The sequence below is a fragment of the Stegodyphus dumicola genome, chromosome 1, assembly GCF_044657685.1.
Source record: "Stegodyphus dumicola isolate Sdum_Otavi_A_Nest chromosome 1, ASM4465768v1".
NCBI classification, from domain to species: domain Eukaryota; kingdom Metazoa; phylum Arthropoda; class Arachnida; order Araneae; family Eresidae; genus Stegodyphus; species Stegodyphus dumicola.
The window spans coordinates 63,048,771-63,062,686 of NC_140768.1; the positions used below are offsets into that span (position 1 = coordinate 63,048,771).

Sequence of the window (13,916 nt, forward strand, 5' to 3'; positions counted from 1 at the left end):
ATTGTATTAAATATCGTTGTAGTGTTGTAAAGAGACATTTCTCTTACCTCCAACACTTAGTCCTCGTAGAGTAGAATTCAGATGGAGGAAAGCAGCTTCTGGTAACGTGCTAAGAGGATTGCCATCCAAAGCAAGGAGAGTCAAAAGTTGATTCCCAATGAAAGCATCCTCAGGAATATTTCTCATACGATTAAAACCCATATCGAGCACCTAAAATATAAAATGTGAAATTATTCAGAGATCATGCCTCTAGATCTTTTAATACATGTCTCCAATAATTTAAAAATTTGTCTTTTAAATTAAGATTACTTGTAAATTAATATGCATTAAAGCTGCGGCTATGTAGGCCAGTAACTTTCAAAGTAATGTATATACTTTTTATGCGAAACGTTCTCGCACGAAACGTTTTATAAATTTACAAGCTTACACGTTAATTAACCAATTATTATGATTTAAAACTTTACTAAAAGCATCTTCCTTTCGTAGTTCTCACCAGAATGCAAATTAATTATTGTATACTTAAGGTTTAAATGCGTAGAGTTAGAGCTTCTGGCAGCCTTTTCTTACTGTTTTACCAAGTACCACCAGCACTGCTTATGTTTATTTACAACTTTAGCATCTGGCTAGTCGACGTTTAAAATACGCACCGACGATTTTCTTGAGGCATTCAACTACGTTAGTTATTCTAAATTTAACGTTATTGTATGTTAATTTAAATATCTGCAAACAGCGGAGGCTCGTTTGTCACATAAGCAGATGTGTCCAAAATGTTATTTAGATTGTCTTAATACTTGGCCTTTGTTTCGAATTAAAGGGATAACTCGATTCTAGTCGAGTGCAGTGTGCAGGACATGGAGACAAGCTTCTAGACACAGTATAACCCTACAAATTTTAAACGTAATATTTGGCTAGCCTCATATACAGTTCCCCCCTTCATGTGGGGGGAAACCATACGGCAGTTTTTACGAAATTACTCTTAATTTTCCTTGAAATTGCGTTACATGCTGGTTTCAAAGAAGTTACATCATGCAGTGGTTTCTGGAAATCCGCAATCTTTGAGTTGTTTGTTTTTCTATAAGTTGATTTTTGTGGTTCCTGTGAAATGCCACGGGCGTCAGCTACTTTCAGCGCGTTCAATTCACTGAATCTTTTTTTTTTTTTTTTTAGATGTCTTTCTATAGGACTTAAATGTAAGAAAATTTCGGAAAATCAGTGTTCGAATACTCCTACAGATGAATTCTTATTAGAACACTAGTCATTATACATTTGGCTTATTCGATAGAAAAGCCATTCGCAAACTGACTGGAAGCTGTGAATTCTAGTTTCAGTTCTTGATCAATGTAAGATCTTATATATATTAACAATTAACCCAATTTTGAGTATTAGGTATTTTAATTTTAATCAAATGTTAAATTTCACTAAATTCAGATTCCAGTTATATATGGAAACTATAACGGTGTGGATGAAACTTTTATTATGGAACATAACCAGTATGTAATGTATCCGATAATTTAAAACACGATTATTTTTATCTTATCTTACACTTCAAATCCTCATAAAGCTGTAAAAAAATAAATATTTGCTGAACTATTAACTTCTATACTGGAAACAACATAATAACATCATTTTCTTATATTTAAATTTCACAAAAACCAAGATGGCTCTTTCATACTTATTTGATAAAATAAACAGCAACAAGCTAGGTTCCATGGAACGTAGGGGAAATTATTAAAAAAAAAAAGAAAGTTTTTTTGGGGGGAGGCGGGGTGCTACACAATTTTAAATATTATTTTGAAAACAGTTTTTCTTTCTTTATTATTATTTCATTAACATTAACAAAAATTGATAATTATACTTTAAACTGCTGAAAAAACTTAAATCGCATCATGAGCATTTCATGCCATTCAATAACCATGAGTGATGTTTTTCTTTGGTCAATTTGTTTACGAAAAGGTTAAGCTACTAACAAACATTTAAAGTAACACGTAACCAATAGACTCACAACGTAAATGTCTCGATATAAGCAAACGATCAACACGATGACCCTTTAAAAAAATAGAGAATTTGTAAAAAAAAAAGTAGGCTAACATATTGCCCAAAATAAGCAGATCCATTAAAAAATTCTTTATTAAAAATAGCAATGTCACTGATTGTTAAACCATTACACCTATGAACTACCGTTCAGACTAATGTCCGTTAGCAGCAGATATGGATTTTGCGGAGCATCTGATAACGTATATCAGAAAAATATTAAGCTGTATTCAGACTTTTAAAAATGCATTTGCTTATGTGGAAGTTTCTGAAAAACTGATAAGCAAGCCTTGGATAAAATTCAAAATGTTTGTATAAATTCTATTGTTATTATAGTCTGCAATATTTTCATTTTATTTTTTATAGCTTACTATCTTGCAGAATTTTAAGTATACAAATATAAATTTTTCTCGAGAAAAAGGAAAGGAAATTTGGTCGCATTCTTCCCTGCTTTTCTTTTGTATTTCTTGATTATCTATTTTCTCTCTGATAGATTTTCTCGTCGAGTGGGTGACCGAGAATAGTTGCAGAACCTGTGTAATCGTATCGCCTTTTAAGATGTCCTTGAATATTTTATCATATATCATATTACATAGCGAACTGACGATATACAATTTTAACTACCACTAACTCGTCTGACCTGTTACAGGCACAAAGCAAGTTAAGAGAATTTTTAAATACAAGTTCGATCTCTGCGGCAATGGTTTATATGTACGATTTTTAAATTATTCGCAGGCAATTATTGACACAAATTAAAACATCAAATTTAGATTGCTATACAAATAAAAAAAATTTAATTTTTAAGTTAATTCAAATTGCAGTTGACAGCAAATGGGTAGCATGAAAAAATAATTATACTGTTACATCACATTGTGAAGATCATATTATTTTTACTAATAATTATTCTAACTTGTTAGCCTTTTCTGTCATTTCTTATTTCTTTCACATTTCCTCGCCAGGATGTAAATGAGTTTAGTGCATTTAAACTGAAGTAGAGATACGGTGAGTCAGAGCAAGTTTCGCTATTGAGTGCGCACGTTGTTGTTTGAATCATGAATCGCGGCTTCTCATTCTTGCCGTTCATTAATATCAGGTTTCTGAGACAACCTGCTAGGTTAAATTATGTAGTCTTAAACTTGATTACTTATCTTTAAATTTAGTTTACTATTATCTTCAGTTTTATCGCCACAAGCGTATGGTGGATTTGTAAGCGCAAAGACTGTGCCGTCTGTAAATAAATGAGTTCAATAAAAGGATCTTTTACACCCTTCCCGTGTTGTATTCATCTTCTAGTCTTAGCGATAAATCTCTGACAGACTTTCATGTAGGTTTAGTAGCAGCGTATGCTAGCCAAGAAAACTAAACGTTACAACATCATGTGCTAAAAATAACTTCAGTCAATCATAGGTTCACATAACGCTACTTCGCTTTTATGGCTGTACTGCAATGGTTTCTGTAGAGGTTTATGGAACAAAGAGAAGATATAAACCAATACAGAGAGTCTCCCAACGCGCTTCATGTTCCATAACTCGACAGCCGATACTGGGAATGAAGAATTTTTTAAAGTCTCTATAGTTTCCATAACTCCATGATCATTGCATATCCCTCGCCTGCCTTCCACGGAATTCTTTCTGACAGATTATTTTTGAAGAAAAGAGTTTTGCTTAAACATTCACTGAAATACTAAGATCTAGAGAAGAGCTTTACCGTAGACATTGTGTAATAATAACAGTTCATTAAAAATATGTATCCGTAATATTCCTTCACTAAAAGCTAATTAATATTTTTAAGATACAAATTTATGCTGTTGAAGGATTTAGAAGTATGACTGTCACACGTTACATTATATTTACAGATCTTAGACTGTTACAAGCTGTAAAAGGTAACTCGGTTAAATCAACTGTTTGTATTAAAATTTCAAAACAGTTGGGCCAAGAGTCACTAGCATGACGATTGATATAGCTTTATCACATTATGTCTTTCGTTGAAGAAGTTTATATTTCAGAAATATAGATTAAAAGTGACATAGCCACTGTAAACTACCTGTTTTTTATAATATTTATCGAAATTCATGAAATGAACCAAAGATAGTAGAACTTCAATTACCTGGACACCAAGAATTCGGAATTCCAGTTATTCGAATTATTTGATCTTTCTATGCAGTTAATTTATCAACGTGCACATTTTAAGTGCTATAAAAGATTTGTATACTCATGACGTGACAATGTTAAACATCCATTTAAAATGCTCTTTTTACTATGCAGAAGATATTTTGCATGCGTTATCAATATGCATTAAAATGGGAAGGACAGGTTCTGCCATGTCAATGACTTTTTTATTGGAATGGTACGTCCGTTTGAAAATATACCACTGGAAGATGGAAACAGTTTTTTGATCATTCTTCTTCAAGATATCTTTTACATAAGCCAACGCCTAGGACACAAAAACTACTTAGAAAAGAACACCAGAAAAATAGAGGTAGCTTAATATACTAATTAGCAAAATAAATAAATAAATAAAATAAATAAACAATAAATTATAAAATTTACGAAATATTTGTAGTAAATATTAATGAGAGTACATAATCAAACAAATTTAAGTACCCACCCTCAGCTGGATGAGGGGTCTGATGGCGTCTGTAGGGAATTCTTCGATTTTGTTGTTGAGGAGAGACAGAGAGCTGAGTGTGCCGTTGAGGCCAGCGAAGGCCCGTGGATCGACCGAGCTGACCATATTCCTTTCCAGGGTCAAGGCCGTCAGCTGTCGAAGGTTTTGGAAGTCATCCGGAAGCATTACCGAGAACTTGTTCTGGGACAAATCTAAAAAAGAAAGTTCGGAAAGTTGCTTGACGGCGGTCGGCAATTTCACCTGACCCGTACCTTTTAGGTTGAGGTTATGGAGAGTTGATTCCAGACCTTTGAAGGCAGCATCGCTGGAAGAGAAAATAAGGTAAATAAATAAGACGATATGCGTGATATGAATGATCTGGGGAATTTGCCTGTTTTTTTATAAAATTCGTGACCTGAAACAGCAGAAAGGTTGCGAATCATTCGATGTACGTAAAATATTTTCCCGTCATTTAAAATTATTTTTATTTTATACGGAAATCTCTGCGCTTCATTGTCAGCTTCATTGCGTAGACGTTAAACAGCACAACATTACGGAGCAATAATGCTTTCGCTAAGACACTGAAAGACGACGTGTTGTCACCACTTCACCACTATGCATAATTGTTGCTCAAGAAGATCTTTAAAAAAAAAAAAAAAAAAAAAAAAAAAAAAAAGAACATCTTAGACCTTTTTTTATAGAGATTGTGCGACCCAAATTAATTATGCAATTCCGATATTAATTCAGTTCAAATTTTACTTCATAGTTAAATGCTGTCATACCTCCTGCCTTTAATGCAAAATATTGGCTTAAAATTTTTACGGAACTACTTTCTGTAAGCAGGCTCCGATTCCTGCTTAGGTAAACGAGGCATGTGTTTCGGACCTCTACTTTTATGTAGGCCTCTAAACTTTCTTATCCTGTTCAATTAAGTGTCAAGGAACTTAGTGAACTGCTAAGCGAATAATCGCTTAAGTCCAAGAAGATAAACGCAAATTCAAGAAAGATTAATTATCCTTTATTTACTCAATAAAATTTTAACCGTCGGCCCCTTTCTTAGGGTGTACAGCAAAGACTCCACTTGGCTTAAATTCAAAATGTAAGAAATAAGAACTAATTAATGACTAACTAAAGAGATTTAGTCGAAGCTAACACAATTCTAAACTAGTTGGCCTGTAATATTATATTAGCCAGCGAACTTTCAAAAGGCACGTTATACGGCCGAGCGTAGCAACAGCTAAGAGAGACGTAGTCCAAAGGCAAACTTCGCTATTCAGGAATCCTAACTCTCTCTGTCGAAGTCAGCTGAAGTAGACTTAAATACTATTCTCCTCCTCATTTGCATTTAACGTGATTCTAAAAACTAATTCTGGAAGGGAGTTGTAAATTGAAGCTAGGTAGATAGAAAAGATGCATTAACTTAAAATAACTGTTATAAAATTTAAATATACCTTACATAGTATTGAAAATATGTAAAATTTTATGCATATTTTCAATTTTACGGCAACATTAAAATATCTAGAAAGGGGAGTAACTCTGCAATAGATTTTCCTCCGTTTACCCAGGCCTCAAATTTTGTAAATCGGTTTCTTTCTGTAATACCAAAATAAACAAATAAATAAATAAAAATAAAGCAGTGGCCTTGGAAATTGATGAACCATTGTCAAACACGCTTCAGCTTTAACATATTATTATCATAAAATATGTATGTATGCTTTGATAGCATTTTTTAAATATCTTTCAAAGGCAGTAAATTTATCTGCTGTTTAAATGGTGGCATCATGAAACTATTTCCTTGTTATTTACATAGGTTGGTGTTGTTATTATTCATATTCTTCAAATAAATAAGGCAAAGAAATGAATCATAAGTCGGTTGATGATAAAGCTTCGGCTCAAATAAAAATTTAAGAAAAAAAGAAAAGAAAAAAATTTCATATAATCAGCTCGTTTGTCGGGAATCGAATGCAAAACGAAGTACCAATGTTATCGATCAAATGCTGTGGGAAGGTATTGCACAATGAATTTACTGACTTTTCAATCATTTTCAATGGTATTTCTCCCTGATATTAAATACTCCTTAAATTTCTCTAGAATTCAAGGAGCAAATGCAAAACAAAAGTATTTTATTTTTCTATCTGCAGCTTTCATTTCGGTAAAACAGAATAAACATTTAAATTTTTTGCTGGCTAGTTACAAATATCTTTGCGAATTTTCATGTAAAAGTAATGAATGTTTTGCAATTAACTTCGTGACGCATAATGAATACTTAACTCATTAAATTTCTTTGTGGGAAATAAAAAAAAAAATGTATTTTGCACTTACGCAATTCTCTTGTATTCTTGACTCAAAATTCTTTTATAAAATTCTCTACCTTAAACTGGCAAACTTTGATACTGAAAGTACATGTCTAAGAAAAATATTTATTAAGAAAATAAAGTTTACATCTACGTTTTACAAACTCTATATAGCACCAGAAAAAAAAAATCGCCTTTTTTTTTTTTTTTTTTTTTTTTGGGTGCGTGTGTCGTCAAAGATAAGATATACGAAACCAATGGAACTCTGACTGGTATAACTATTATATGTAAGTAAAACTGGCAATTTTTGTGACATTTGAAAAATTTGCAATGATAAGACGACACCAAATCAATTGTAAGACGATAACCAATCAATCATTAGTCTCATTCAGATATATAAAGGTAGATTTTGCTATCATCTATAATGTCTATCTTTCCTCAAACTGGAGTAGTATGCTAGCAAGCTAAAACAAAAATTTCCGAAATGATAGAAGAATCTGAAATTCGCTAACTGATCGCAGTTTTCGAAATGACGTACACAAATTTTCTTCTTTGATTATCCAACACACTTGTAAAAAATCCTCTTAAAATTAGGCGAAAAATCAACTTCTGGTGCAGATTTTAGCTAGAATTCTGTCCCGAGGGACATCCGAAATAAGACCCTCTTCTTTAGCAGGGTAAAAAAATCTGATGTGTACACCACATGACTTCCTTGTACGGAATATTAAATTATACGCATTTTTTCTTGCATTTCATTTAAACTTATTAGATTGAATTAAACCTACTTCGCCGACATCGCATAAACCACAATAGAATAAATGCATTCTTTAAAATTCACTTTGTTAACCATAGCGACACTCTAGCGCTAGGTTTACTTAACAGTATTATATTTCGTTCATATTATAACTCAGAATGCACAAAATTTATATCATTTAAAGAATTATCTAATCGTTGCCACATGTTCTATTCAAGTACTATAATAAAGCTAGAACGATGTATAAAAGAAATTAAGCAAACAAAACAAAAAAGAAACAGTTTTTCACAGACGATTGAGTATTTCTCATTCAATTCATTCAGTTTTCACTTCGCGACAAGACAAAAATACATAAAAAAAGACTCAAAATATCTGTATTAAAAATTACGAAGTAAATCTTAAACGCTTATTTCCTTGAAAAAATTCCAGAAAGGATTAAGCATGATTTAAATAATAAATGAAGGCGTTATCTTTGTTCTTGCGAAGCTAAGTTTCTCTAGATTGGCACCAAATCCGCTACTCAGCTGTTTCAAATGTAAACAAGAGCAATGGCCGCCATCAAATTAGGCTTAGCAGCACTTAAACAATTTTTAAATTGTTGATAATTCTAAAAATATTGCATACAGATTTACTAAAGGCATAAAACCCTTAACCGAAAGGTAAAAAAAAACATAATTCAATCCTTTTTAAAGCAAAAAATGTACAATTTACAAACATATAAGAGCAAGAAACTGAGATCACTGAGGCGGGTAACAAACAGAGTGGATATATTTATAAATATATTTATATACGTTTGGCGCGGCCGATTGAAACCAAAATACGAGATGCACATCTACATGTTATAGTAGTCTTATATACAAAATTTCAACGTTCTGAGGCTACTCGTTTTTGAATTATGCGAGATACGTACGTACGCATATACAGAATCCACAAGAAATTCTCTTCAGAATTCATTTTAAAGCAGTTTTTTAGTTTTTTTTTTTTTTTTGGAGGAAATGAGTCTTTTATTCTGTCCTTACGTACAGATATCACGCAGAAACATCGTTAGATTGCATTCGAAACCGGTCAAAGTGGATATTTTCGTTGAAATATGCTGCCTGAAGCTTTTCGCGATTACAGTACTTCCTTTTTCTTCGTACAAGGAAGTAAAAAAAGGAAGAAAACAGAGTGTTGAAAAGATAGAGGTAGCGACAACAATTTTGATGAAATTTAATGGAAAACGAAAGTAGTGCCATCTGTCGAGGAAAATACTAATAAAAAAGCTAAGATATTAGAAATCTGAAAATGTTTTAATTACATTTTTCCTGCAAAAAATAAGCAGCGTTTTTACTATAATTATTAATAAATAAATAAATAATCTGGGTGGTATTCATTAAGTGAAAAATTAATAAAAAGAACTCAGATGTAATTTTAACCCTCTCGTTGCGCAACACGCGATTTCCACGGGCAACGTAAAAGCAGCAAAATTTGCGCAAACAGCGATTTCCGCGATAATGAATTTTTACCGTCTATTTAACTGTGCAACCCGCTCTTTCCCCGTTCAAGTTTTCATTTCGGCTTTTCTGTGATGTTTAATTGTTTATTTAGATGTGGGCTAACAGATTCTGTTAGTTGTCTACATTTCTGCCAAATATACAAGAATACGCAATGTAGCATTTTGCGAGCGCTTTTCAGAGCTCAAAGATGTCTGGCAGGAAGCGTTTCTCGAGGGATATAACCTATATTCTTGACAATATTTCCGACACTGATAGTAGTTCTGACTCTGATTTCAAGTATATTGAAGATAGTTATAGCAAAACTGATGAGAATTGCTCGGATTCCTCTGCAGATAGTGATGAATCTGAAAATTCAGTTTCTATAGAAAACGTTCGACAGTGGTAAAAAATTGATATGCAAAACATTACATTATGCAAATATTTTCATTAGTATATATATGTTTTACCTTTGTATTTTATAAAATAAATCAAAATTTAACCAATATTCAAAATTTTCCTTTTATATCATTATTCTTCAATTTCAGTATTCTGACAACCTTTTTCTATGATCTAATTCTATATTGAACAAAAACTTTTTCAGAAAAAGTTTTTGTATATTTTAACTCTAAAATATATGTAGATTTGAAATATGTAATAAAACAAATACGCAATTTTTGAACCTATTTTGATAAAAAATAGTACGCAGTGAGAGGGTTAAAAATTATGCTACGATGTAATTTTCAAATTTATGCAAAGTAACGTTCCAAAGTAAGAGCACAAGAGTTTCAAAATCATGGCACAGGTTAATCGTAAGCAAAACTGTAGTATTATATGCGCATGTGAACCGTTCATATTAATAATGCGTGGTTACTTATAGCTCTTACAGGATTGCGAGGACTGTGTTCTTTATAAGCAGTACACCCAGATTAGACCAGCTCAGTTCTGGTGCCTTGCGTTAACTGTTCAAAAGCGTTAATCCTGCGTTAACTAGATGAGAATATAAAATAAAATCATGCAATTGCTAGCAATTGTTAGGTACTTTTCCACTGAAGCTGTTTCCTGTGTAACGCAAGTTTTTCTCCCAATCCTCGCAATGAAGATTTTCCCAGTCGAACAACAAAACGTGCCAGTCCTGATGACTTTGCAGTTAAACAAGGTGGAGCACTGAAGTTTGTAAGGATTATGTAAATTTTATTAACAATTAAATTTTGAGTTAAACTTCCTTTCCAATCGATTCTTACTTCAACTTACCACTTCTAGCCAGAATTTAGTTTTAGAATCACGTCTAAATAATAACGAGGAAGAGCGGTATATAACTGCGAAGTTCTACACTTCTAGTGAGAGAGATAACAGATATTCTGGCTACACGCGTCCGCCTTTTTAGGTTATTCTCTCGTAAGCTATTATTACTCTCGGCCGTATTTTAGGGGCCCTTGATAGCTTCGCAGTCAATTAACGATAAGGGGCCAACTGTTAGAATTTTGATAGCTTCGGCTATATCTCTTTAGTTAAGTTTAGTTTAGTTTAATTCTGAAGCCCAAGTGTCGGCTTTATTTTACAACTCCAAGACGGAGTTTTGTTAAACTTTAATTAGAATAATAAAGGGTTATTTTACCCTTCTATCTTGTTCTTTCCTGTCGCACGAACTCAAGCGATTATTCGCTTATCAGTTCTTAAGATTCTTCACTTCCGACAGTAACTTAGAATTAAACAGTGGGGAATCCTACAAGTTTGCAATAGACTAAGGAAATGTATAAATGCTGTGAAAATAGTACTTAGTGAAAGAGTATTAACTTAATAAAACCAGAAACAGGCAATCTTAATGCAGATTATCTGCAGTCTAATGCAAGGAAATTACCGACAATCATAACAGTATCATCCACAATAAAAAACCTCTTCTACAGAAACTGTCTCGTTCATTTGTAAGAAATGAGATAATAAGTTTTTATTTGACAACAAGTGGGAGTTCAGAAATAGATTTACTGATGAGAATGTCTGTAAAAAGCCAGTTTTCAAGATGAAATATTCTAATGGCTGAATAAGTTCAATCGAGATCTGCAAGATAAACACATACATCTTTCATGGCTCAAGAAAAAATGAAAGTTTTAAAACAAATCTCCCAGTCTGATAAAAAGAAAAATGCTAATGCATGAATATTATGCTTTACTTTCTTAAAACATTCTAAAAAGGAAACGAACTTAATCATTCTTTTATCAGAATCATAAAACTGCATTATCTGTAGAGTATTTCGAAATCTTTTTATCTTTGCGGGATTCTGGAACGAACCACGTCTCAAAAAATCCTCTATATAAAAATTATCCATGATAGTTATACTATACATACACGTATGATGATTAGCTTATTTTTTACTATTTGTAATGGAATCCACAACGAATTCTTACAGAACGCCAAGGTAAAGAAAAATTCGTGTTCAGAAAACACTGATTTCGAGAGTTCTGTAGGCAAAACTTTTGTTTTAAACATTTCTTTCACAGGAAGGTTAAAATACTGAAGATTAATTTTTTTTTTCAAGATAACATTGAACTTTTGTGTATGAAACCTTCAAATCCAGATTAGGAAAACATATTTGACAAATTTCGGAATAGGACGAGCTTCTTCACATCTTTAATCGTATCTTCAAATTTGTAATGCCTTTTTCAACAATGAAACAATGTGAGAGTATTTTTTCACGCATGATGTATTTAAAAAACATGCTGCTCAATAAGCTTATTTTGAGGCCGGATCTTCACTTGAAAGTTTCAGCTGGACAATCAGACACCAGAAAATTATGTCAGATAATAACACTTCTTGTCAGAAATGCTTTAGGAGTTCATAAAGTTTCGATTCCATGATTAAAATTAAATAGTAGTCAGAAAAATTTTCTTAAAAAATTCTACATTTTTTTACAAGTAATTCACAATAAGTATTTTTATTTTAACTTTATTTTTTAATTAACCGTAACATTTAATAATAAGAAATAATAATAAAAAATTAAGTTATGAAAGGCGTACATAGTTGCATTAATGAGCTACAGCACATCAACATGACTGACAAGACTGTATTGAGATAGATACACTGACAAAATTGTATTTTCCAAATATCATTCTTGAACAAAAATTGTACCTCTGGTAATTTGGTTGGTAATCGGAATTTCAATCATATAGAGCAGAAAGATCTTTATCAATACCAGTTGCAACTTAAGTCTTTAGAAAGAAGCAATTTTTTTAAAAAAAACTTGTAGAGCTATTAGATTTTCTAAAGCAGGAGACAGAAAAATTTGCAATGTTCTCGCCGGAATTCGAACACTGGACTTCTCAATTGTCAGCCGGACGTGCCACCCAATTACACCACAAACGCACGCGTTAAGGAGGAGGGAGAAAAGAAAATCCTCATAAGCTTCTATTCCATGAAATATTTTTTCAATGGATTAAAATATGTTGTAATAATTTCTCTTGTGGACATAAATATTTTAAGCCTGTCAGCTAAAGAAATTTTATACTAAGATTGCATTCAGTCAAGGGATCTAGAAACCTTGATAGCATAGTAACATAATGGTCATTTTCAAGTAATATTCAGTATCTATATGAAATTAGAGAGTCACTAAATTAATTAATATTCAATTTCTATCAAAAATTGTGAAACAATTATGGTTTTAAAATAACGTTCGAACATTTCTTTGAAACACGCAAGCATTACGTTTCTGGTTGAGTTCTAATAATTTCCTAAACTAAGTATTTTATCAATTAAAAAGGCTTGATTATTTATACAAATTTAAACCCTTACTGCATTTCGAAAGACAAGACACCGACAATTACGGAGCAAAATGAATAAATTTGTATCGCCAAATTAAGGCTTTTTTACAGTTATTAATATATCACGTCACTCAAATGCCTATTTTGGTATAAGATGTGAATACTTAGAATTAATCTATGAACAATCTGAAGTGCAGCATTAATCTGTGCATAATCTGAAGATAAAATAGTGACTGAAAATAGTACTAAATAATAGCAGACTACTTTGGGAACTAAATTTTTACTGCTGAATGATTGTGGCGAAAGTGGTGTGCAATAGAAGAAATAATTTAAATTAAACTACACTTAATACTATATGGTAAAATTCTAATTGCTACTGCGTTTAGTGCCTTGCCTGTTTTGACATCAGTGAAGTAATCTGACCTTGATAAAACAGTAGATCACGAGCGAATTGTTGTTCCAGGAAACTTCCTTTTAGTCAATAGGAATTTTAAGCGGTTACCCTTTTCTCTTTACCTTTATCCTCTTAACGGTCTGCTAATATAAATAATACTGTTTACATTTTCATTGCAACTGCATTAAATTTTATTTGAGTAACAATTTCGATTAACTACTTTAAAGACACACATTCTGAAACGTTACTTGCACGTCGAAGTTTTTGTGTGCTACTTACTGAACGAAGATTACATTTTGTCAAAATAAGAATTCTTTCGTTTTTAAAATCTCAATGAGATCTGAAATCAAATATTAGAAGAGTCTGCATAATTCAAACGACATGCCACGATACACTGATCGGTGTGTCGTGGAGATCTATGAAGTTATGTCTCGAAATTTCAAATTTTTAAATTTTTAAACCATTTTCAAATCAGACTTGTGCGAATAAATACTTTGCAGTATAAATAGTGAACTCTAAATATTAGAAGACACAAGATTTATATTAGAGCTCAGAAGTCCATTGAAATGGCAGCGGAAGAATAAGCAGAGGCGTCAAAAAAATTTAGAT

The 13,916-nt window shown here is 32.1% G+C and overlaps 1 protein-coding gene across 3 annotated transcripts in view; it reads right to left on the minus strand.

Annotated features, from left to right (window-relative positions):
* The window catches only part of LOC118204098 (uncharacterized), a 225,039-nt gene that overhangs the window by 14,954 nt on the left and 196,169 nt on the right, over nt 1-13,916 (minus strand). For all 3 annotated transcript variants that reach the window (XM_085815569.1, XM_085815581.1, XM_085815575.1), the window contains 2 exons: nt 4,639-4,963; nt 48-210 (listed from right to left, as the gene is read on the minus strand). In XM_085815569.1, the coding sequence (XP_085671695.1) occupies nt 48-210; nt 4,639-4,963 (488 nt within the window). The remainder of the gene's footprint in view (nt 1-47; nt 211-4,638; nt 4,964-13,916) is intronic.